The sequence below is a fragment of the Manis pentadactyla genome, chromosome 13 (genome assembly GCF_030020395.1).
Source record: "Manis pentadactyla isolate mManPen7 chromosome 13, mManPen7.hap1, whole genome shotgun sequence".
Lineage (NCBI taxonomy): Eukaryota > Metazoa > Chordata > Mammalia > Pholidota > Manidae > Manis > Manis pentadactyla.
In genome coordinates, this window is record NC_080031.1 from 103,441,037 (window position 1) to 103,466,533 (window position 25,497).

Here is a 25,497-nt window from a genome sequence, read left to right on the forward strand (position 1 = left end):
TTGCTCTCTTACAACAGTAAACTATGTTTTCTACCTTTATCTTGTATCTACCTACCACTTCAGCATTTTATTAAAAATAATAATAATAAAGAGAGAAATGTGGTATCCACACATAAATCAAGTATAAAAATAAAATGAGTGTTCATATTTGAACTGACTGTTTATAGTTCATAATGCATGAGCAAAACCGAAAGTTTCTGTGATGACTGCCCTTGTACTGTTCACTATGTAACTTATTCATTATGTAAGAATTTGTTCTCCATGTAAGAACTTGTTTGTTATGCCTCAGAAGATTGGAGACTGACGAAAATTAGGCTTGGGGTGGATTAATGATTGTGCATTGAGCAGACTCCTCTATACAGAATTTTATTGTTGTTAACAACCATTTGATCAATAAATATGAGAGATGCTCTCACAACAACAACAACAGAAAGAAAAAAAAAAAGAAAAGGAAACTCCTCACCTTCTTCAGTCCTATTCTCTAACCGAGACAAAGGAAGGTAGGCTCCAGAAATGGCTTCCTTCTCTTGACTTCCCATTCCCATTCTCACCCTCCCTTTCACCCAGGGTTTCTCAACCTTGGCACTACTGACACTTTGGGCCAGATCCTTCTTTGTGGTGGGGGCCATCCTGTGCATTGCAGGATATTTAAAAGCATCCTTGGCCTTTAGCCACTAGATGCTTGTAGTACCCCTCCCTCCAGTCATGACGATCAGAAATGTCCAAAGACATTGCCAAATATCCTGAGGGTATCATTGACCCAATCAAGAATCACTGCCTAGCATTTTCTTGTTCCCTGAACCAAGGCTATAGAGGCCAGAAACGTTTTCCTTTACCTTTGCTTTCATCCTCTTTTTAATAGGGTAAACATGAGGCATTAAGTGTGAAGATTAACATCCTTACCCAGTAGGCACTGGGCATTTTGGAAAGTCACAACAGAATACAGGGAGGCAGTGCCCATAAATGAAGTTCTCCATCACAAATCCAGGAAGGCATTAACATGTGAGCTAAGGCCAGCACTTTCACTGTTTAGAGCCAGGGTAGCTTTGAGATGCTGCAACCTCTGAATAAGAGTGGAATATCTGAAGTCATGATACATGTCTTTTAACTGGGTTGTTTAAACCATTTACATTTAATATTAATACTACTATCGGTGGTTTTAAATCGGCCATCTTATTGTGTTTTCCACTTATTCCTTGTATTTGGTTTCCTTTTTCTCTTTTCTATTGTTGGATTCTACTTGGGATTACATTACATAATTTTTAAAAATTCAAAAAAAATTCTCTCTACCCTCCATTCCCTTCCCTTATATGAGGCTAGGAAGGTAAAGGAGGCTGGAATTATCTGTTTGCCCTTTCCCCTTAGATCAGATAAGGCTGTTACAGCAGTTTCCCTTAAGAGGAGATCTTTCTGTAATGTTTATGGGCTTTTGGAGATAAACCCCAAGAAGGTGTGGGGAAAAAGCCCTCCTAAGACTGTGTCCCCAGAGTTTTTAACTCTCAAGCCATTCCTCAGTCTCCAGGAATTTATCAAAATTACCATAAGTGTTTCTAGCAGTTATTGGCTCCAATAGTACTCTTCCCAAGAAGCTGTCTTGGTTGTGCTGCTCTGTATTTGCTTGTTTCTCCAGCTTTTGAGGTGATTCTCTGAGACCTCAATTACCTGGTGGATTTTTCCGTTTAGCTTTTTCTTATTGTGAAGATGGGAATGGTAACTTGGAAGTTGTTTACTTGTTGGAGCTGAGAGTGGAAATTCACCTTCATTCTTCAATTTATTTTCTTTAGTATTTTGAAGAAAAAAATTCGATTCTCAGTTGATGCTCTTCAGTTAGCTGTATTTTATATACTATGTGGAATTCACTGAGCTGCCTGGGGTTTAGTGTCTTTTAACAATTCTGGAAAGTTTTCAGCCATTACCTCTTTGTATAATTCCTTTCCTTACTCTTTCACCTTTGATTTTGGATCTCTGATGGTTATGTTAGACCAGAGCTTTTCTCAACTGGTGTACTGTAAATGGGTTACTGGTGTACTGTGAATGGGTTACTGGTGTACTGTGAATGGGGTACTGGTCTGCCATACTGGTCACACGTAGCATTTTTCACTTCAGTGGGCTATGCTGTATGAATGCTATTTTTAATGTTCATTATGACATGATAATAAAATTGTTGTGTAGCATTACCCACTTACATATGCACAAAATATACCAAATAAGTATAAAGAAGTGTACATATATACATTTTGTGCATTTAAAAACTATATTCTGGCTAATTTCTTCAGATATGTATTTCAGCTTAAATGTCTTTTCAAATGTATCTAATTTGCTTTTAGATCCACTCATTGTGTTTTCAATTTCACTTATATTTCTAACTATTGTCTTTAAACTTACTAACTATACTAATACACCAGGCTGTGCGTTTGCCCTCTAAGAGAAAGCCAGCTTCAGAGTGCGGCTTATGTTTTTGGGTTCCTGCCTGCTTTAAAATTTTTTTAATCCAGCATTTAAGTGGGAGGTTAGGGTACCTGAATTCCAGTATTCTATGAGAGTTAAAGTTTAAATATACCTTAAGGCATGTATTTTCATCCTCATGTTTTTATTATTATTATTTTAAGGAACAGTAATATGTAGTGGTTCAATGAACTTTTTCTTATGAATGAAAAAAATACATATATCTATTGAGTCTGCTATGTATAAAATACCATTTTTTACAGATTGGATTGGTTAGTCTCTTGGCACTGACCTATACCTGTTGAAAAAGTGAGCTACTTACTCAAATAATATCAAGCTCACTTCTTCAACAAGTACACTTCTGTAGGTAAGCTTTAAAAAGTCTCTAGCAATGACCTCTACCTTTAGGTTTTTTAATGGGTTGTGGAAAGTTCTCTTGCCTTGATTGAAATATTATTAATATTCTTTAAATCCACTAATATAAAACACTTCTTGTAGAACAAAGATAGTAGGAAAGCATTAGGATTGATGTGTACTTTGGAAAAGCTTAAATATAGTCATGTGCAATATCCATAGCTTTAAGTTATTTGGCAGCTTTGAAACCATAGTTACTAATGAAATGAAGACTCTTATAAAGTGAAAATTTACTTACCCAGCCATCAACTCAGTAAACACTACTAACCTAATGCATAATTTTTACTGGAAAGGCCTAAAATTTATAATACCATCTGGTTCACAGACCTTTTATTGTAGAAAAGTGCTACATTTTTACTAATACAGACAAGATACCTTGTATTTTTCAAAAGCTTTCTAGTTTTACTAAGTAATGCCTTTCTTAGTTGGAGGTAGTCTCACTAAAGCTTATAAAATTTAAAGTTACTGGTATTAAATTGTTGCTATTTCTAGGTAGACAACCTCTGTCCAACAGTCTGTCTCCAACGCTGCATTAAGCAGTCCTCTAATAATAATCAAGCACACCTTTTGTAGGATGTATCTTTTTCTCCCACAGTTTCTTACATATAGGGGTACTCAGTTTGTGTAACTAAAAATGGATGAAAAGCAATGGAGAACAAAAATCCTTCTGGTTGGCTTTCTTTCCCCACATTTTCTATAGTGATGTTAGCAAAGGTCACAGAAAGGAAGGAAGAAGTCTATACATATACTATATTAAGAGAGATACACTTCACATACCTTTCTGTTTCTACATGTCACCTCTTTGTCTTATTAATCTTGGTATCTCCAGCTATGTCCTTCTGAAAATTTACATTTATGAAAACCTAAGTTATCTGACCAGTAAACAGTAGTAGACTTGGTATAATTATTAGTGCTATGTATTCTAATAAATCCTTGAAATCTGTAATTCATGCTTTTGACATATTTGGACATATTTAGAAATAAAGTTTAGAAGTGAATAGGTTTCTACCAACCTGAAGAGAGAAGCAGTAAAGTTTTCATGCAGAGGTACTCTTCATAAGATACCTGAAGCCTGTGTAACTCAGAGGAAATATATAGCATATGTTTACATTGGTCATACATACAGGGTAGAGACATTCTCTGCCTGTGGAAGACAAATACCAGTGTTTGAGTTAGAAGAAATAGCGTTTGTTCCCAAAAAGCACATTTCTTTGTTACTGAATTTTGGAAAACCTTCCTTAAACTTTTTCCTGGGTATAAAAAAGTCTAAAGAGACTACTGAATAACCTGATTTTACATTGGAGAAATTATTTTTCTATCATGCATGCCATGTATTTATTGCTTTAAGAATTATTCCTACAGAATTTATTGTCCATTAGAGAACACAGTTTTATATTATACCCATTTAAAAATCAAAAGCACTTTTTCACAGCATTCCAACCTCAAGACAACTCTGTGTGATAACTGTTTATAGTTATGCAGACAGGTCAAAACTAGAACTCAACTCTAGGCTTTCTGATAACCAAAATCTGCCTCTGACAGACATTATGTGACTGAATATCCTTCTAAATAAAGGACCCAGATGAATTCTCAGTTGATTCTCAAGAGACATTATCACATCTACAGTTTTCAAGCAGATCTCTAAAGGTTCCTAACTTTGAAATGGACACTAAGAAATGCCCAGTTTATGGTTTTAGAAATACTTCAAGATCTGTTTTTTCTTAGTTTCTGACAGAAAGTGTCTTGGACTTAACAGAAAAAAAATATTTCTCTCTATTGAAGATGTTTATTTCTTTATATGATAAATCAGACATGAACTGTATGCTACCCAAAGTGATGACACAGGAGTTCACATGACACTCCAAATTTAAGATCTACTCTTAGCAAAGAGGCACCTTCCCAATCCCTTACTAAGAATTAAACATTCTTTTTCTGGGAACTATGTTCTTCTCTTTTAGTTTCTTGTGCATGGCAACTTTGACAAAATTACAATATATTTGAGAGTACAGTAAAAATTCAACTCTAGTTGGCTGTTTAAAAAAAAACTATTTTTTACATTATGACCTACCAACAATGAAGAGAGACTGTTTTACAGCTGCTAGATGGTCAGAACTTGAGTGCATACTTTTAACACCCAAAACCTATCTGTCCAGAAACTAGAGTGGTACAGAAATACAGGGGGCCGAGGAGGCAGCCGGCCCAGCTCACCCAGCAGCATGGAGGCGTAAGAATGGGAAGTAAGAATGCGTCTTCTAAACTATTCTTCCTGTTAGTCGTCCGTCCTCCAGCAGAGCTGAACATGGGGGAAAAATTCTGTAATTCCTGCTTTACATAAGGCATGTATGTGGCATTATCAGGTCATGCTGTGACTGTTTATATTTGAGTACCCCTCAAATAAAAAAAACCTGAATTAGATTAAGTTTACAGAAAAACAAGGATAAGCTGGTGTTTCGTATATATCTCTGTTCAGTTTTAATCCCAATTAAATGAGTTCTTATTGCCTTTTTAGAAAGTGACTCTAAGGTAGTAAATACTGCCAACATGATGTTTTTAAATAAGCATGGCCAGATTCTGAAATGAGCAACAAGTACTTAGATTTTAGATGTCTTTGACTTCACATACAAGCTTCATGTATTTATCAGTTCAATTGTGATACAGTAGTTGGAACAGTTCCCTTTTTGCAATATAGTCAAGGCGACTTCTTTTTCTGACACAGATACCTAAGAGTATGTGTGGGGATCTGGCCAAGCACATAGCAGTGCCTCCTAGGTGAGGGCAGAGATACAGGCCTTTCTTGGAATAATAAGAGATTGATCACAGCATATGTATTTCACATGCCTCTTGTCTTGTGACTTCTCACTGTGCAGCCTGATCCTTCTCCTTCAGTCTCCCTTGTCAGCTCAAATGACACTTCCTCCAGGGAGCCATGAGGAACCTTGCCTTGTCTTGTTCTCTGCTCATGTGTACCAGGCACGTATTAGGAGTTATGGTGACCATTTATTGTTTCTCTCTAATTCATTCTCCATCATGTTACCCTCATTTGAAACTCTCCACTGGCTTCCTCTTGTTCCTAGAAAAAAATCTAAATTCCATTCACAGCCTACAAGATTCTGCTTGACTTGGCCTGCATCCGCTTCTCTAAACTTGTACAATATCCTTAAACAGCTTTCTCTCAATTACTAACACATGCGAAGGTTGATATTAGGCTCTCCAAAATAATTTTGGTGATTTATTTTATTTTCCCCATCAGAATGTCAGCAGGGGCCTCATCTATTGTATTCACTATTATAGCTCAAGCTCCAAAAATAGTGTCTGGCACTTGGTGAGTACTCAAATATCACTGAATGAATACTGTGCTGGAAAATAAGTATCTCTAATACAGAAACAACACTAAGTTGAACTTAACTCAATAGTTCAGCCAGGGATTTTAGACTAGTTTTTTTATGTAACTAGCCAAATAGAGGGAAAACCTGAAATCGCTGCTTTAGGTAGTTCCCATTTACCCTGCCAGGTATGTGCCCTTGGTGTTACCTAGTAGTAGCATAACATTTGTTCTGAATCTAGAATTACCCCGCTACTTGCAGCTCAATAAGAATTTCTTACAAAGTTTTCGGAGTTAGTATCGTCCAGGCTCTATGAAAACCACTTAACAATAAGGTGAGCTTACTACATTATAAGGCAGGCCCTCCCGTTTAACACTCATCTCAAATAGATGCTTTTCTGTCATTTCAACCCATTTTGTTTGTGCCCGACACACCAACAGACAGTGTGTTGGCTCTATGTCCACAGACTCTCTCTTTAGGCTGTGCTCAGCACTCCAGGTCTCTCTCTCTTTCGTCCAAACATGCCTTGTTCATCAATTCATGTTAATTTCCCAACTCCTTGCCATCTGGACAGATTTCAAGTGGTCACTGTTACTTCTAATACGGCTTCCAGTTCTGAACACAAACTACTAATGATGTATTGACTCACAGAGAATGCAGTGGGACTGTTACTCCAATACCATGATTTTAAGATTTCATTAATTTTTTTGAACCCTTGTTAACAACACACCGAGCTAATTAAATAAATCTCCATTTTTTTTCACACAAACAAAAATCTCCATTTTTTCCTCAGCTCAGACCATGGGTATGTGTGTGAGTATGTGGGAGCTCCGTTTGCTTTCTAATAAAGGAGATAAGTTGTAATACAAAGTAAGGTCTTATAAGCATCATGAGTTTAGGGTATGTTTGAAGAATGGACCATCTGAGTGGAAACTATGACTGAAAAGGAAAATGAGAGAGAAAATGAGTCCCGGTTCTGGAAAGCCAAAAACCATGCTGAGCGTGCGTGGGTGGCCACTGAGGAGACACCCGTGTGGGCAGGTGTGGGAATGGGTCACGCTGCTTTAGGGAGGAAAGGTACTCACTGGAGGCAGAAACTAGTTAGGAAGCAACGGCAGTTTGAGCCTGGGGGGAGTGGATAGCAAGAATATCTAACAGACAGAAGCTTTGGCCTAGACAGCAAGAGAACAGCTCCTTTGTAAAATCTTAAAACTTGGTTGGTTTTCACCCAATTTAAAAAACATGAAATAGAATTTTTTTTTTCAGTCATAAACACTGAGTGACCCTTGTCATGTGAAGAGACGCCTCTCGCCTCCCCAGCCTGCCTGTCCGCATCTGAGATTGCCCCTGCTGAGGGCGAGGCCGGCACGAATGGTGTCACCGGCCTTTCCTTCCTGGAACAGGGCCATGAAAGCAAAGCAGTGTCACAGTGAGCTGCCCCTTTACGCGCTGACCCCAGAGATGCTCACTGGTTAGAAAGCGCCCTTTACTGTGTCCTGGGACAGTGGCAGTGCTACGAGGACATGTGTTGTGCATCACCCTTGGCCTGCCCTAAGCACCGATGAGCAGCTCTGTTTCAAGCAACTCTGTTTACGCCCACTTCCAGGATGCCTGGTGGGTCTGATTCAGTCCCGAGTGACCACAATAGCAGTACATCAGGAATACGTCAGCTGGCTAAGATGAATGCAGGGAAAACGACTCACAAATGACTTACTCATTAATAATCAGATCAGGAGCAAAACACAGCAAGCTCGAACTTGACTGTCGGTATGATCTCCAGCCCAGGGCAAACGCCATGAGGAACATCCAGGAATATTGCAGAAGGGTCATCTGGTCATCCAGGTGTAGGTTCCTGAATCCTGAATCGGGGGAAATACAGACGTGAGGAAGCGTTCTGGTTGCCAGAGAGAAGACCCCCACTCTGAGGACTCCCTGACAATTCCTATCAGAGGCCAGACGTGAGCCATTCCTGCCCCGGGGGCCCCCAGCAGGAGGGAAGCTGCACGTGTGTGGATTTTCTTTGTCATCTGACATGTTAAGACCAAAACCCTCAGTGACGTATGATAGCATTCAGTGTAAGGAAATACTAGAGTAGCCAGTTTTTACTACCTTTTTGCCTATTTAATTAAATATCTAAATAATAAAATACAAAGACAAGAGTCCTAACTTGGGATATAACTCATTCAATGAATTTAAAAATATAAAAATTTCCCTTGATATTTTTATCTCTTTTCCCCTTGACAGACTGGGATGACAGGAGGCTGGGTTATTTTTCATTCTTCTTTTGTCTTTAACTATTTGTGTGAACATAAGTTTGTCAGCTTCCCTCTAACTAAAAAAAGTCAGGACTGATACTAACACTGACATCTGCTGTTCTACATCAAGTTCCAATAGGGGAACTTTTATTTCAAATCATCTTAAGATTATATTAACTAAAAATTTATACTCTTCATTAAATAAATGAAATAAATATGTTGAGTAAAAATCATTTTACCTTAGTATATTTTAGTGTCACCATTCTTGGTTTTCACCAGTTTAACAAATGACCTGATTTTTAAGAATGATATACTGAAGGAAAACAAACTGAATTCTTAGAAATATTAAAATATTTTCTTCCCCTAGACTTCAATGTAAAAGTTTTATTATATACTCTCCATTCACCCATATTTTACCAACTCCTCCCTTGTAATTCCCAGAACTAAGAGAGACAAGAATATGCCGCTCCCAGGGTGATAAAGAGCCCAGAGTGTTTCTGTTTAAGGAAACACAAAGGTTTGTACCCTGTGTCATCTTTTTAAAAAACTCGAGATATATCTGATATACAGTACTACACTGGCTTCATCTTTTGCATCTTACCTGGTATTGCCTTTGCCCATTTCACTGCCGCAATCACTTGCCGCCCACCTAACATGTTGAGTGTGGTCATGATCCGCCAAGTAGAATCTGGAACAGAGCTGTCATATCCTGCGTATAACACCTCAGGCTCAATGACCTCCAGCAGTGACACCAGCGTGGGGGTGAGCTGTGGTAAGGTCGCAGGAACTATTGTTTTGTTAGTAGGACTTTCAGAAGATTCTTGTGAGACTCCTGTAGTGGCCTGCTGAATTCCTTTGATCTTTTTCTTTGTCTTTCGAGCTGTGAGTGTTTAAAAAAAAAAAACCCAGAACTGAGCTGTAATCTGAAGGTCTAGGTGGCAGAATTTATTCAGTAGGTATTTTAAGTTCTGAAACTGTTTAGATAGAGGAAAAATGTTTTATTCAGCAGTTGTAAAGTTACATGGCAGAAGGGGGTGGAGTATTTTTTTCTAAAAGCAAAGGCTCAAGAGGAATCCATTTATATGTTAATATTCTCTACAGACAAGCCAGGACTTCTTCGTTAGTTAGACTTTATACAAAATTAAGTGTTTTACAATACTATGTTAATCTAAACAAAGCACTTCTAAAAGTTTCTTCCATAAATTAATTCATCTCACTTTCACTCCAAAGTTGAGATTTTCATTGGTTATATAATGCAAATTTTTACCATCAACTGAAAGAATCTAAGCTTGTAACAGACTAGAAACTGTATCTTAGTGTTAATCTAAATTATGGTAATATATATATATAAAATGAAGGGAGCTATACCCCATTTCTATCCTTGCACAACGTCCTCTTATGAAGGTAGTAAAATGACATGCCAAAAACAGTATTTGTTGTAACAGCAGAAAAATCTACTTTTTACCTTAATATGATGGGTAGCACTTGGGACTAAAAACATTTGGGAAGATAAAGAGAGAAAAACTTTACATTTCTTCATATAAATTACCAGTGGGTAATTTCCCTTTTATAAGAGATTTTAATGGAAGACTGTAATCCTAAAGCATCTGTTTTCACTACATACATGTAAAGTAACTAAAACTATTCTCATCTTTGATTTAGTCTGGAACAGTGTGATCAGATTACAGTATGGATTCTGTAGAGTTTTTAGTGAACACAATCATACCCTTGAAGCTGTTTGTTGTAGTGACAAATAAGAATTATTCTTTCTTAAAGTATTCTTAAAGAGAAAGTCCTCAGGGCTCCAAGGAAAGGCAAGGAATGTAATTTATATGGAAGAACTGTACCTGCATTATCAGGGGTGCAGACGATTTTGCTAAAGGAAAAGTAAATACTAATCCTTTAAAATAATTATTGCATCTTCTGTCCCTAAAGTGACAAAATACATAGTTTATGGAGGACAGATAAGTTGGTAGGAACTATATCTCAATGTCCAGTGTTAGAAAGGGGAAAAAAGCCTGTCACTTACATTAAATAGAATGGGTTCAGTTTCCTATTGTGCTCTGGCTGAATGTGGTACTGAGAAATTGAAGAATTTTTAGTAAAAATTTCAGAACAGAGAAGCAGGATTGTGACAGATCTAATTTATTTTACCATGGTCTGTTGAAGATGCAGTATGGGGTAGTAATAAACAGTATAAATCTAAAACCATATGTTTGAATTAAAATCCTGGCTCTGCCATTTAATAGTTGGATATACATGCAAGTTATTTCCTGGGCCTTAAGTTTTCTTTTCTGAAAATGAGAACAATATTAGTATCTTCTTCATAGGGCGGTTGAGAATTGAATCAGTTAAGATATGTAAAATGCTTGTAACAGCTCACGGCACACTTGAGTGCTGTGTAAGAACCATGAATACCTGGACTAGTAGTAGAATGTGCTTTTAGAATCTGAATTCAGATAGTACAAGTCTATAGAGGGATAATCAAGTTTAAATCAGAAGAGATCCTCTACATAAGGAAACCCTTTAAATAACCAAAAGTATACCCCGATCTCAAAATCCTGGAGTGTACTTTGTTGACAAAGTAAAAGAGAACATGCATGTAAAAATACCAATAAACCATAACTGTAAATTTTCTAGAATGGGGTCCTACATCCCACAACAGAACAAAGAGGAAAGGATAGTGACAAGCTGGAGGAATTTAAAAAACCTTCTACTTAGCATATAATTAGCTTAATTTCTTACTATTTACCTGTAGTCCTAGATGAGAGAACTGGTGCTTTTGAAGCTCAAAAAGCACTACTGAGCCCAATTGTGTTGTACTGATTAGAACAACCAAGTGTACTAATATGTTTTCTTAGAACTTTAGCAGTTGTCCATGGAATTAATCAAGCAATCACTATTTTTTAGAGTAATTTAATTATATAAAGTTCCTGACCCCATAGAGCATAGAGATTAACAGTCAGTATATGATCTTGAGTATTCAACATGTCTGAAAGTTCCACTTCTTTCTCAGTAAAAGTAAGGATATCTTACTTGGTTTAAAACTTAGCTTAAAAACAGTAGGTATGAAAACTGATAACGAAATAAAATTAACCTTACCTTAAAACGAAATAAAACATTTAGGATCACCACTAAAAAATTTTATCTGTGCTCAAATGCCAGGCACTTTAAGCAATGAAGAAAACTGCCTTATAATAAATGTTGAGGATTACTTGGTGTGGGGCAGCAGGATCAAAATACACCACCTGCAACACTTAGGTTCCACGTACGCAGACAGCTGGGCTGAGAGAGCTGTTTCTGCAGTTACTCCGAGGGCATCACGAAACTACTTGGTTTAGGTGAAGCACTCAGATGAACAAGAAAATACTTCTTTAAATTGAAAAATAAAAATAAGCACGAAACACACGGCTCATCTGTACTCTTACGGTCTATGATCCACCAAACATTTCTGGCACATACCCAGACCTACTCCAAATAAAGGTTTCATAAAACGTATACTGGAATAATTACAAAAATGAGGCTTTCACACTAAAACCACACATGCTAAATGACAAACTAGAACTATGTAGTATAAAAGTGAATATGAAGTTAATATTGGTCCTTCTTGAATGTATTTTTAATAATATAAGGGTCCCAATAAGACTCTTGACAAATGCTAGTTTCCCCACTACGCGATATACTGGTAACTTATAAAAACATAGAATGTGGTTATTTTTTAATATGGTGTTTAGAGAAATAGCAGCTCAGTTTAAATTGTATGCTTAGATTTTATTCATCCAACAAAAGATCCGATTAGAAATGGCAGTGATGGTATATTTGGTAATAGACTGGAATGTCTCTGCTGCCTTGGCCCAGCCCTTGTAGAGACAAGGGGCGCTGCAATTGTGACTTAACTGTAAGAGAGGAGTGGAGTGATGAACTACTAACCTGGGCCGTCAGAATCATTCCTTTACAGTTTCTATTATCTTAATTCTTCTGAATAAAAAATTCCTTTGCACTTTGGATAGGGGAGGAGAAGGAGAACTTGCCCAGAAGAGTGCATTCTTTGCTTAAAGCTCCAAAGATCTACATTAAGCTTGATGTGTGCTCACAAAGCACCTAAAAATGTTACTGGATAAGCACCCATACTCTGTTAGTGATGTGGCAGAATTAGAATGTTATTTGGCTTTGTCCTTTGAGTGAGGTGAGAAAATGGGGATTAAAGGAAAGTAGTAAAATTGGGGCTAGAGAAAATTAACCAGTCACTAAAAACTGACAGCCTTAATGTATTGAAACTTGGTAAAATAAGCAGAGATAACTTCTACATTAGTTTGTAATTAATCTCTATAGCTTTTCTAACAGCAAAAAGAAGATGGGCGGCTATCATTTCTTTAAATCAATGCTTAACATGTAGATACTCTGCAGTGAGGTTTAAGCAACCTATTCATACTTAGAAAAAACTGTGTTAAGTGACTGGTGTGTCACGAATGTCTGGTGCAGAAGAGACTAATTTCATCTGTCTTTTTGCTATCGAAGTAAGAGGAAGAAGAAAGAGGATAGCTTTGTGTGTGGTTTGGGGATTTAAGACTGTATGCAGTCACACCCATCAATTTTTATATTTCAGAATGCATACACACACAGTGTATGCCAGATAGCAGCAGCAGTCTCTCTTCTGTCAGAGGAACCACACGGCTTCCATTCTCCCTGTAGTATCACAGTGTCTTATCTGGATTACTCCCATAGTTGCTCACTTGGTCCCTTACTGCCAGAGTCTAGTCTGCTACTCAGCTTCTCTACACTTAGATCTCAATGTTGCTTCTTCCAGGAAGCTTCCACGGCCTTTCAGGACAGAATTAGGCGGCCCTCCTCTTGCTTTGTGGCCCTGTTCCTTTAGTAGCATCCCACACCATTCAGTGATTGACTCTGCAACCTAACTAGACAGTAACCTCCTTGAATACAGGCACTGTTTTACTCATCTTACATCTAGAGCGTGCCTCCCTCGTGAGGACTGGTTGAATGGAAGTGCCCCTATCACAGCAAATACTAAGCACATAGGTTATTAGATCACCACCACCACCTTCATGGAACCTCAATCCAAGAATTTTCTGAGGAAAGTTTTTAAAAGATGAGATCAATGTTAGTTATACAACTTGCTGTATGAACAGGAATATGAGATACAAACTTATAACTAATTTCAGGTTTCTTCCTTGCTTGAAAAACAAAACCCACCCAAGGCCTCCTTCAGGTTTTTTTCCCCTCCAGATCTATAATAAAACACATATATCAGTGCCAAGTAAGATGTAAATGACAGAAAAATGGACTTAAAAATATATCTGATACAGAAACATATCCAACTCTTGGGAGTAGTTTTGAGGCTGAAAAACGGAATAAAAAAAAAAGTGTTGCTTCGGGTTTTGTAAGTTTGTTAAGTTTCATTATTACATAATTTCCTTTCTTAGTACATGATCTGGCTATACTGAATTCAGTGTGTTTAATAAGAGCTGGTGAATACAAAGAATATGAAATATTCATGAGCAGTAATATAAATTATGGTAGTCAAGCTCATATATGTAGGGACTAAATTATTACATCTGCTTATGTATATTTTAAAGTCAAATGATACATTTTCGTATGATTCAGAGACAGTTCTTCTCAGGCATTTCACATTACCTTCCAGGTTCATTCCAGCTTGAAGACATTTTCTGTAGCGGCATGCTGGGCAGTTTTTTCTTCGAATTTTATCAATGATACAATCATTTCTTCCAGCACAAAGATAATTGTGCTGTCCTATATGAAAAATGAAGGCACTATTAAAACTTCACAGGTCTTAAAGGATATTTTTGTGGAGAGACTTCCTGTTTTGGGCAGCCAAGGACCAAACACGTTGCTTAAGGAAGGCACACCGTACTTGTTTATACTGCCATTAAAAAAACGGAGAGATCAGCTTTAAAAAGATCTCTTATTCTGTTCACAAATTAAACAGAGTTTCATTAAAAAAAATTTTTTACTGCAATATATAGAAAAGTGCACAAATCACAAGTGTAGCACCTAATAAATTATCACAAACTTAAACCTCCATGTAATCAATTCTCAGATCAAGAAGCAGAACGATTCCCCACAAACTCCTCCTGCCCCTCCAGTCACTGCCCACCACAGGTCACCTCGTGATAAACTGTGCTTTAAACAGTTTCTTCTTTTCAGAGTTACAGAAGATGTCTGTAGTCACTATTTCATTATGACTTCTAACCTAATGCTAAAGACGGGGACCAACGAAAGAGAAAACTGCCTAAAAAATACTGAGAGAGTCCCAAAGGAAAACGACTCTGATTCAACATTATGCCACCTGTGCAAATAAAATGTGCCGTCCTTCTTAATTATAAATGAAGTGATGGGTAAATACTTAATCTTGAATGGTAAGGTTGCCAGCAACTAGTTATATGAGTCACAGACTTGGCAAACTAAACTACTATAAATATATATGTATCTTCAGCGATTTGTTCATTATTTCACGTATTTTTAGAATATAATGTTAGAATTCACCACTGACTCCCCCGCCCCAATATTAGAGACCATCACTCTCTACAGTGTCCCGGCACCCAGCAGGATGTGCTAGGAGGCAGAAGTACAGCTTTCAACTGGCAAAATTTTCAAGGAAAATTTGAAAGGAAAAGATAAAGCATCTCCCTACCCACATACGCATCCTCAAATGCACATTCTTACAGTTTACTTTTCATCTGATTATTGAATGTTGAATAAAACCTTCTGAGGATGTGCTGGCCTGGTGAAAACTGGAAGGATCCTCCTACACAAGATGAGGGTATCTAAATTGATACGCTAAGGCCACTAAGAGTCTTGCACTTGACACTAGGGGGGATGGTCTTCACAGGACTGCAGGACATTTCTCTTCTCAAAAATAAGTCATAGTCAAAGGTGGGAGAAAAATCACAAACATCAATTCACTAGGTAGAATATACCAAGTTCTGATTTCTGGGAAAAGATTCTTTATACTAAGGACAACCTAAGACTTGATTTGTATGAAAGCCAACTATATTTACTTCTTCCTAATGGATAAAGCCCAATGTATTCTAAGCATTCGTTTTGGGTAGATGGTAAACTGAACTGGGTTCAGTTCTTTGTGCACAATAGGCAGTAGAGCTGACCAATGGCCTGCAGCTCAGTTTTGTTCCAGAGCTACTCTCCAACGCCAAATGTCTGTGCCACCTGTTTCAAGGCCTTCCTGTACTGTGTGCGTTTCCTAGCTTTACTTGGACATGAAATGGAAGCACTAAGTGGATAATTCTGTCCTCTGTAGAGCCAAAATAGTAATGACATAAGCATCCATAGTCGAAGCAGTTACTGGAAGAGACAACCGAAAATGTGCATATTATGCTAATAATGATTTCTTTATCCCAGGTTATGTCTTGAGCACAGCTATAACCTGAGCCATAGGATCAAGGGGTATTCTAACATTCCTAAGTTAACATTAGTCCTATCTGGTTATTAGCATGAAGTTGGACAAGTCTGTGCCTTATCTACAGAACGAGGAGTTTTCAACCAGTAGTCAGTATTTTACAAAGCACGGACAGGCACGACTGTATTCACTCCTTGCCGAACCTTTTGATGAGACGATGAGACATCTTAGTTTGGAGTTCCTATGCCTTCTACCACTTGGTAAATTCCCTTTCTGGCTAATAGACAGATGTCAGGAGAAGAGCCTTCAGGCTGGCTGGAATTTCTTAACATTGTTTTGTATTTATTTTTATGAAATAAATCTACTTTGGCAAGTGATTCTGGTTTCTATTTATGGTATGTGTGGAAGCCCGCTTCTAAGCTGCCCAAAATGGTTTCTCCCTCCTGGAATTAAACAGTCTGTGTAGTCCCATCCCATAGTATGCCAGAGTCAGTCTGTGCGACCAGTAAAATATGGCAGAAGTGACAGTATGTCCCATCTGGCGTTAAGTTATAAAGACATGTTTCCGTACTGGTCAGACTCACTCCTGGGGACCATTTGTTCTGGGGGACGCCACTGCTATGTTCAGCACAGCCCTAGAGGAGATCCACAGAGTGAGAAACTAAGGCTTCCTGCCAAAAGCAATGTTAGTGGGCTTAGAGGTAGATCCTCCAGCCCCAGTCAGGCTTTCAGGTGGCCACAGCCCCCAACAGCAGTCTGACTGGTACCTCACGAGAGTCCCAGGACTACCCAACTAGTAAGCTGCTTCCAAATTCCTGACTCTCAGAAACTGCTTGACATAATAATTTTCTGTTGTTTAAGCCACTGATTTTGGGAATGATTTGTTACATAGCAATAGATAACTAATACAGTGTGGATAGTAAAGGCGTTTTTAAATAAGCTTAAATTTTAAAAAATTTAGAGTGACCCAAGAAAAATATTAAGTAATACACAGAACAGTGCTGCATGGACAAGATCTTGAAAGTCGTACAAGAAATGGGGCAGCACAGCAAAGAGTACGTTCTAGGGTTTTCTGCAGTTTGTGTATCCTATTTGAGATACCCAAGTTTTAATTTAAATATGAACTGTGACTATCAATTTGAACTTCTTTTTTTATCTACTCTCAAAAACAGTGTAGTATAGTGGGAAGTGCACTGCACTGGTAAGATGCTAGGAAGCTCTTAAGCTGCATCACAACTCTATTTCCTAACTGTGAGATCTCAGTAATGTTTATCAACCTTTCTGAGCCCCTGCTTTCTCAATGTGAAGTTGGAAAATTAGTACCTACCTTGCTGGGCTTCTGCAGGGTTAAAGGCAATTAGGTAGAAGGTTCATAGCACATAGTAAGCATTCAGTAAATGCTAGCTATTAAATAATTCCCTTGTGATTACTTTCATCTTGGTATCTTCCTACATTATAAACTGCCAGGTGACAGAAACCTCTCAGGGAGTCAGGATAGCACCGAGGTTAAGAGCCTGGAGACAGCTCTCTGTTTGAATCCCAGCTCTGCCAGTTGGACTCTCTGAGGCCATTTCCTAGTCTATCAAATATGGATCATAATAGCATCTAAGAGCTCAGTCATTAATTAAATAGTACTTGGACATGGTACATTAAGGGTAGCAGATACCTATTTCAATTATGACCTACCAACAAAGATCTCTGAAGTCGTATACACAGAAAAAAATGCAGTTACCCAAAGTTCTTTTCTATGTAGAAGAGCAACTCCCAGAAAATGGAATAAAAAATGCAAATTATCTTTGTTCTACCTTGTTTGAGCAAAACTAAAATTTCTGTAAATTACAAAGAAATAGTAAGTGTTTGGGTATTTATTACACTATGCCAATTTGGGGGATAATGTATAACTTCTAACCGGTGTTAAAGGTGGAGTGCTAAGTGTCATGCACATCATACAAGCTACAGCTTTGTAATTATATTAATATTAACATAATATTGTATTACTGTTATTGCTGCATTTAAGTCATGAAGTAACTAATCAATTAAGAATGCGCTGAATAAAGTAAAGTGAGGACCAGAAGAGGCTTCCTTCTCTTGGGTCTGTAATCAACAGCGTCTGCCTCCGTAGGGGCACTGCGCTGCAGCAGGGGCGGGCTTATCCCTCTGCTCCACAGCCAGGAGCTGCTGAGCTGGTCACAGCCTGCATTCCTGTGCTCTGTGTGGGGAACATTTATTAAAAAGTAATCCCAACAAAAGAAAACGATTCGTCTTACTCTTAAGGATTGCAAAAACAATTTTAGCCAAATAAAAATAATCTCAGACTGTAAATGAATACATAATTTCTTCAAAAGTTAATATAATCAGAGGTTTAGGTAATATATTCAGGCCACACTGCCTTCAAACTGTTTTACAAAAAAACTAAGTTACATAATTTTTTCCAAGAGGAATCACTGTAATGTTAGAATGACTTTCATTAATAACTTGCTATTGAATGAATCTCTCCTTTAAGGAGCTGCTGCTGTAGTCCCTGGTCAGCAGCTGAATCTGTAACTAGTGTAAAGCTTATATATATATTTATATATATATAGTGAAGTCACCGTCCCTGAAACACCTTCTTTCCTGACCTCCTCAGGCAGTTTATCACTTGCTCCTCTATATTGTAATCTCTGTGCCTTGTAACTGTTAACTCATCTTTCACTTCAGGAAGACTATGACCTCCCAGAGGGCGGAATCTGGTCTTCCGTTGTATTTATACCACTTAGCACAGTGCCCTGGCTCAACAGGGAAAAACCCCAAGACACCTTCCCCCCTACCAGCCCCAGTTCTCCCTGACACTCATTTTTGCCAGACTGGAATAGCTGGTGGCCTTAAAACTAATTAATTTATGGGAATTAGAGCCTGTGATTCTAATAAAATGAGCGTTAATGTCATTGCCCAAGCCTAACACCATCTTTTCACATGATAGCACTTAACTTACATTTACCTTCTGTTCTCTGACTAAATTTCCTCTTTAATTTGTACTTGCCTATTTAATTCTAGTTCTGTTCGTGTTGCTTTTAAAAATATCTCTTTTCCACTGGAGGAGCCACCCTCCTCTCTACTGACTTCTAGCCTTAATGGGCTTTGCATACAATAGAAATTTCAAAATCCACCCTGAGAAATAGAAACGAAATAAAGGAAAAAAATAAAACTCTTCAAAACACACACTACCTTCCACTGCTCTTTTGAAGAACACTTTACAGCTTCCACAAGTCAAGACCCCGTAGTGGCACCCTGAAGCCTCATCGGAGCACACCAGGCAGAGCTTGGGCGGCGGTCCCGCTGCTGCCGAGGGGCCGGACGGCGGGGAGCTTGCGTCTGGCCTCATCCCGGGGCTGAGGAGAGAAGAAGGCAGTGCGGTCATCCGACTGCTGACCGTCGGAGGAGTATCGAAACGCAGCTCCTACCTTCTCACTCCACAGCGAGCATGTTCACACTGAAGTCTGGCTTCAAGTACTAGTAAGCATTGAAATGTCCCATCTAAATATATTCAAATACTGTTTGCTTCTATATGAAATTAAGAGTGAGGTCATTTCTATTTAAGAATCCCTTAAAAAGAATGGTGAAATTGTGCTTCACTTAATTACCATTTTAAGTTGCTTAGGATTTGTTCATATTTATAATCAACTTTATTAAGATATCATTTACATACATAACATTCACCATTTGTAAGTCTACAATCGATGGGTTTTGTTAAATGGATACTTGTATAACTACTGTCACAATAAGGAGAATAATATATACCCATCACCCCGAAAAGATGCCTCCTACCTCTTTAATTGCTTAGAACATCAGTTTTTTCCCCCTAATTTTAAGATCTTATACAGGCATCTTTCTAAATTTAATCGAGTCTCATAATTTTACCCAGGTCCTCTACTAGAGAGTCAAACCTGTTTACAGTATTAGCGTTTGGTTCTGTCGCACTCATTCCCAGTACCATCCTGGCTGGAACCATGTGTTTTTATGACTGACTTTTAGAAAAGACTGATACAGAAACATCACTTCCTGTGGCCTTGTCTGGCCTGCAGTTAGACTGGGAACGCACTAGACTGTAAACGGTAAGGACCACCCTGCCTTTGCCACTCAGACAGGCCTTGGAGAAAAGGATGGAGAAGAGGAATCTGCTTCTGCCGGGTCCTGTTCTTCATTTGGTAGTGTTCTCATCTCAAGTGTAGGTCTAAGGGTTCAGTGTTTCAAAATAAATACTCTTTTCCTCATTTATCCTAGAAATTTTGAAACTCGGAAAAGTTCAAAGAATTGTACAGTGAATATATACCCTTTACCTATCCTTACCAATTACTAACATTTTGCCACATTTGCATATATATATTTTTATAAACCAATGAAGCAGTGATCCTTTCAATTCTGGAGAAAAATTAACTTTAAAACACTTCATAATAGATGATACAGTGGTTTCCAATGTTGTATCTTTCTAAGGAATTTTCATCTTACGTGCTACCTTGAGAACCAAAAAACTGCGCGGTGTAACCCAGGAGAACCTAACCTAAACTGTGTAACTCAAAAAGGGTCTCAGAAAAGAGTTTCTAGAGAATGTCCTCTCCTTTTCTGGTTATGTGTTCCTTAAACATATGGATGGTATCCATCTGTTGATTTTTGGAAAGACTACATATTAAAGTGTGTTGCTTACTTATATATGTGTGTTTATGTTTATCAAAAACATGCCATTACCTCTCACTGAAATTTTCTTTATTCTCTAAAAGAGATGGCATTTAGGAATAAACTCAAGACTGGGTGTTAGTTGTTCCTCTGTCATCCTTTAGAATTGCAGTCAATAATGGTACCAAATCTCAATCACAAATACGCTAAAACAAATTCAGGGAGCAAACTATCTTGAATTGTCTTGGCTGTGAACATGATTAGAAATTATATTTATTGAGTAAAATCTTTTTTGTTTTTCTGTTTTAGGAATCAAGGTGAAAAGGTAATTGTAGAATGACAGTTTATTTTGTAAATGTCACTAAGTAATTAGGGCAATAAACCCAAAAGCTTACCTTAAATTCTGTCCTCAATTATTGCACGTTGCCAACCCTCTCATTGCCTAAGAGCTTAGTTATTAACAGGACAGGTTCCCACCACCCCAATTCTGGAAATAGGCCCCAGGGTTTCCCATTGTTCTCTGAACACTGTCAAGAAGAATTTCTGAATGCTTCCGTGTCCCAAGGCATTGATGCCCTGCAGGATTGGGAAGAGTGGAATGAATGCATATTGAAAGCCTACAATGGAAGAGAATAACCTGAAATTACTGGGCTGTAGGTCTGGCACGAGCCACCCTTGATTAGCGGAAACTTGTGACTAATGTAGAGGAGCTGCTCTGGGCCAGAGTTTTACAGAGAAGTAGGAAGGTCTTGAAGTGAGAGAACAGAGCAATGTGTTAGGGAAGCAAAAACTTCCCTGGCTTCTTTTCCGAAGATGCTTCCATTTCTGCTCAGTCAATCTCTTGTCATCTGACATCTATTTTTAGGGCCCAACCAGTTGTTTGTATATTTAGTTTATGGAAAGTGAGTGTAATATTTAAAGATTTAAAAGGTTAATTCTGTAATATTTACTCCACCAATTATATATGATTATATGTGATACATTTTATGCATATACACATATGTATATAAATTTTTAAAACCAGTAATTTGTAGTACTTTACAGTTTTAAAGGACTTTCATGAATAGAGTCTCATCTGTATTTTCAACAACCCTATGAAAAGGATGTCATCACCTCTAAGTGAGGTCACAGTAGTAAGACGTTGATCCGGGAGCCTGTATGTGGTCACACTGGCATGTTTCAGATCCCAACTCTTTTACCTCTTAAAAGCTTGTGTGACCCTGGATGGGATCTACTACTTTCCTTATGAGTAAACGGGGAAAGACATCACTTATGTGTATGCTGTGAGAACAAGAGAACCTACAGAAAGTCTAGCACATAGTTCCTGCATCTAACAGGCACTTGAAAAATATCTATTCTTTTCTCTTTCAGGAAAAATGAAATAGCATTATGCAAGTATTATGTAAATGGAAAGTAGCATAATTAAATCTAAAACCTGTGACAGAATCCCCAAATTCTTATTTAGAGAGAATACACAAAACATGCAAAGCCTAGCCTAACTGTGAGTTACAGATGACCAAAGGGAAAGTTAAAACTCAGTGAATGTATGGACTGATAGAACCGTAGCTAAAAATCTGGAACTTGAGCCAGGCTTTTGGCATCCCTTCAGGCAGTCATTCTGGGCTACATCAGATAAGAACTGAGTACATGGAAGGCTGCCAGGTGTACCACAAGCATCAGTGGAAATTAGTTTTTGTCACACTAATATGAAGACCAGGATGGCCAATACTTTTAAGGCGCTTTGATCCTCTGCCTCTTCATTTGTTTCTGGTTCACACCATTGGGAGAAATGTCTGAATGCAAAATGGTATTCAGTTGCTACTGTGACCCTATGAAGTTGCTAGAAGAGCTAGGGTGCAATAAAATGGTTAGAACTCAAAGGAGAACCATACAGAATCATCATCTTTTAATAAGGATACATATCAGAAAGGAAAAACAAGCACACCGTAATAATAGTGCATATTATTACACCACTCTTTGAAAGGCAAAGCTAAAATGTTCTGATCTTTACAACTGGGCCAGACATTCTGAAGACACTAAGAAGTTCTCTTATAAATTCACTATGTCCAGGGTGCTTTTCTTTTAAGGCACTTTGTTCCTATGACTCTTCATTTGTTTCAGGTGAATACTTGAGTGATGTTTACTATTGAAAATGGAAAGTGTGCCGAACACCAAGTTATTCCTGAGGCATTGAGTTTAGAGTTGAGAGAGAAAAAACATGAATGAAGCTGTTTTTTTCCCATTGAATTATCTTGCAAGAAAAGCAACTGATGAAAGGAAGATCATGGATGGACAGTCATGGATGGATTATGAGTCACATACCTTGAGAAGCATTGTGAGGATAAAGAGGTCCTATTATAACCAGAAGTCATATGTGAAATGTTACTGAAATGAAAATGAACCTTGACACTGATCTAGGTAAGAGTGGCAGATTATTTTTTAGCTGTCTCTTGTGTCACAGTACTACTAGGAAGAGAATCAGCTATATATACAGACAAATCTGGGTTCAAATCCTAGCTCCAGTGCTCTTAACAACTGTGCAGCAGTAGCTAGCTGACCTATCCCTTGGATCTATTTCCTTACTACCATTTTAGGCCATTGGCCAAAACAATCTTGAGAACGAACAAAGCTGGGGGGTATTGCAATCTCAGATTTAAAACTACAGTAATCCAAAAAGTGTGGCATACAAAAATAGACACATAGATCAGTGGAATAGAATAGAGAGCCCAGAAATAAACCCATGCACATATGGTCGATTAATCTGTGACAGGAAGCAAGAATTTACAATGAAGACAGTCTCCTCAATAAATGGTGTTAGAGAAACTGAATCACTCTTACACCATATACAAAAGTAAACTCAAAATGGATTAAACACCTAAATTAAAACCTGAAACCTTAAAACTCCTAGAAGAAAAATAAAGGCAGTAAATTCTGTACATCAGCCTTAGCTGTATTTTTCTGCATGTGTCACCCCAGGCAAGAGAAACAAAAGCATACCGTTGAGACTACATCACTAAAAAGCTTTTGTACAGTGAAGGAAACCAACAAAATGAAAAGCTGGCCTATGGAAGAACGGCAGACAACATGTTAAGGTGATTTTTCTAATAAGGTCAGAGAACTCACACAACCCAACACCGAACAAATAATCAGATTTAAAAAATGGGCAGAGGGTCTGCACAGACGTTTGATTTTCAAAGACAATACAGATGGCCAACAGGCACATGAAAAGATGCTCAACATCACTAGTCATCAGAGAAATGCAAATCAAAACCACAATAAGGTACCACTTCATACTTGAGAGAGTGGCTAGTATCAAAAAGACAAGAAATAAGTGTTGGTGAGGATATGGGGAAAAGGGAACCCTCATGTACCATTGGTGGGAATGTAAATTGGTGCAGCCACTATGGAAAACAGTATAGAGATTCCTTAAAAGTTAAAAATAGAACCACCATTTGATTTATTAATTCTAGGTAAAGAAAATGAAACACTAATCAAAGAATGTTTATTTACAGCATTATTTGTAACATTTACTGCAGCATTATTTACAGTAGTCAAGATGGAAGCAACCTAAGTGTCCATTGACAGATGAATTAGATAAAAAAGATGTGGTAATATATACCCAATGGGTTATTATTCAGCCATAGCAAATGAAATCTTGCCATAGTTCAATTTTTAAAAAGTACCATTTTAGGAGTTTTTGTGTGGATGATATAGTGTTAGCTATGTGACTACTTGCACACACCTGATGCTCATCAGCTAATACCTTTCTCTTCTGCTGGGCGTTAACTTTTTTCTCCCCCTTCAGCTCCTCCGTTTCTGGAGGTTCCCAGGGAATGAACAGTGCTGCCAAATATCCTTTGTGAGCCCTCGGAGGGTTTAATGATCCTCTGGAAACTTAAGTTCAGGTAAAAAGTAGACCATTCTTTTTTGATATTACACCAAAATTCAACATTTTAGTTTTTAAAGATTAGTGTTGCAATGGGGAATCTGAAGCCGTATCAGTAAACTTTCTAAAACTGTTCCATTAAAATCCATTGGTAGATCTCGCACTTTGAATGGATTTTTTTACCCATTTTGTACTATCATGCATTAGTGATTTGGAAAATATTGGCCCCCTGAGCTATGCAGCTCTTCCAAGTTGACACAGTTCATTATATGAGAGTCACATTTGTCAAGCTCACAGTGGCAGATGTAAGTCTTCCAAAATTCTAAATTTTGAAAGCTCTAATTTTAGAAAGCTCTAATTTTTATGGACTCGCAACAGATCCTGTCAGTTGTCTTCCTTGAAGTGATAAGCTCACTCTGCTTATTCTTGAGAAAACATCTTCCAAACACCCAAGGCTGAAAACCATGGTTTATCTATGGGTGGCTTGTTCTAACAACCTGAATGGACTTCTCCATGCTTCTCTTTGGGGACAGCCACCGAATGCTGCATAGCACAAGGGGTTTATGCATCTTCCCATTTTGTCATGCAGACAGATATTTAAAAAAACACACATATTCAAGGGTACAGATTTAAGAGAATAGTATTTTGCTTCGTCAAGGGTATCTTATGTGGACTAACTGGCTTGCTTGCTTTTTAACTGAGTGCGTGGCAGTCAGTACAATGACCACTACACCCTAAGACACAATCGGTTTTACTCATCATTGCTTTTGTATCATCAGTGCAAACGTCAATATGCTGAAAAAGGAAAATAAGACTGTATTATCATAAAAATAGTTCTGAGAAAGTCCTGAAGACTTCCACAGGTGCACAGATCACATTTTGAGAATTGCTGTTATAGAGACAGAAAGGCTAGAATTCATAACCTAACTGCAGTGGAGTAGGTTGGTGACTTTTTAATCTCTATATATCTCAACTGCCTTCTTTCTAATTGAGAATGTAATGTATGCAACCTGGAAAAATGATACAGTATTGCTTACTAAGTTGGAGGCTTTCCCCCAAAGAAAAAGGAAGAGAGATGATAAACTATTACCAAAATGGCATGGTTGGTTGGCCTTCAGTTAAGTGAATTTA

At 37.9% G+C, this 25,497-nt stretch overlaps 1 protein-coding gene across 7 annotated transcripts in view; it reads right to left on the bottom strand.

Annotated features, from left to right (window-relative positions):
• The window catches only part of NR3C1 (nuclear receptor subfamily 3 group C member 1), a 111,618-nt gene that overhangs the window by 16,668 nt on the left and 69,453 nt on the right, over positions 1–25,497 (bottom strand). For 6 of the 7 annotated variants that reach the window (XM_036895110.2, XM_036895089.2, XM_036895079.2 and 3 more), the window contains exons 3-7: positions 19,032–19,198; positions 14,090–14,206; positions 9,039–9,317; positions 7,897–8,041; positions 3,873–4,003 (exon numbers count right to left, since the gene is read on the bottom strand). In XM_036895110.2, coding sequence (XP_036751005.1) covers positions 3,873–4,003; positions 7,897–8,041; positions 9,039–9,317; positions 14,090–14,206; positions 19,032–19,198 — 839 coding nt within the window. The remainder of the gene's footprint in view (positions 1–3,872; positions 4,004–7,896; positions 8,042–9,038; positions 9,318–14,089; positions 14,207–19,031; positions 19,199–25,497) is intronic. The other variant, XM_036895120.2, reaches the window with a different exon arrangement.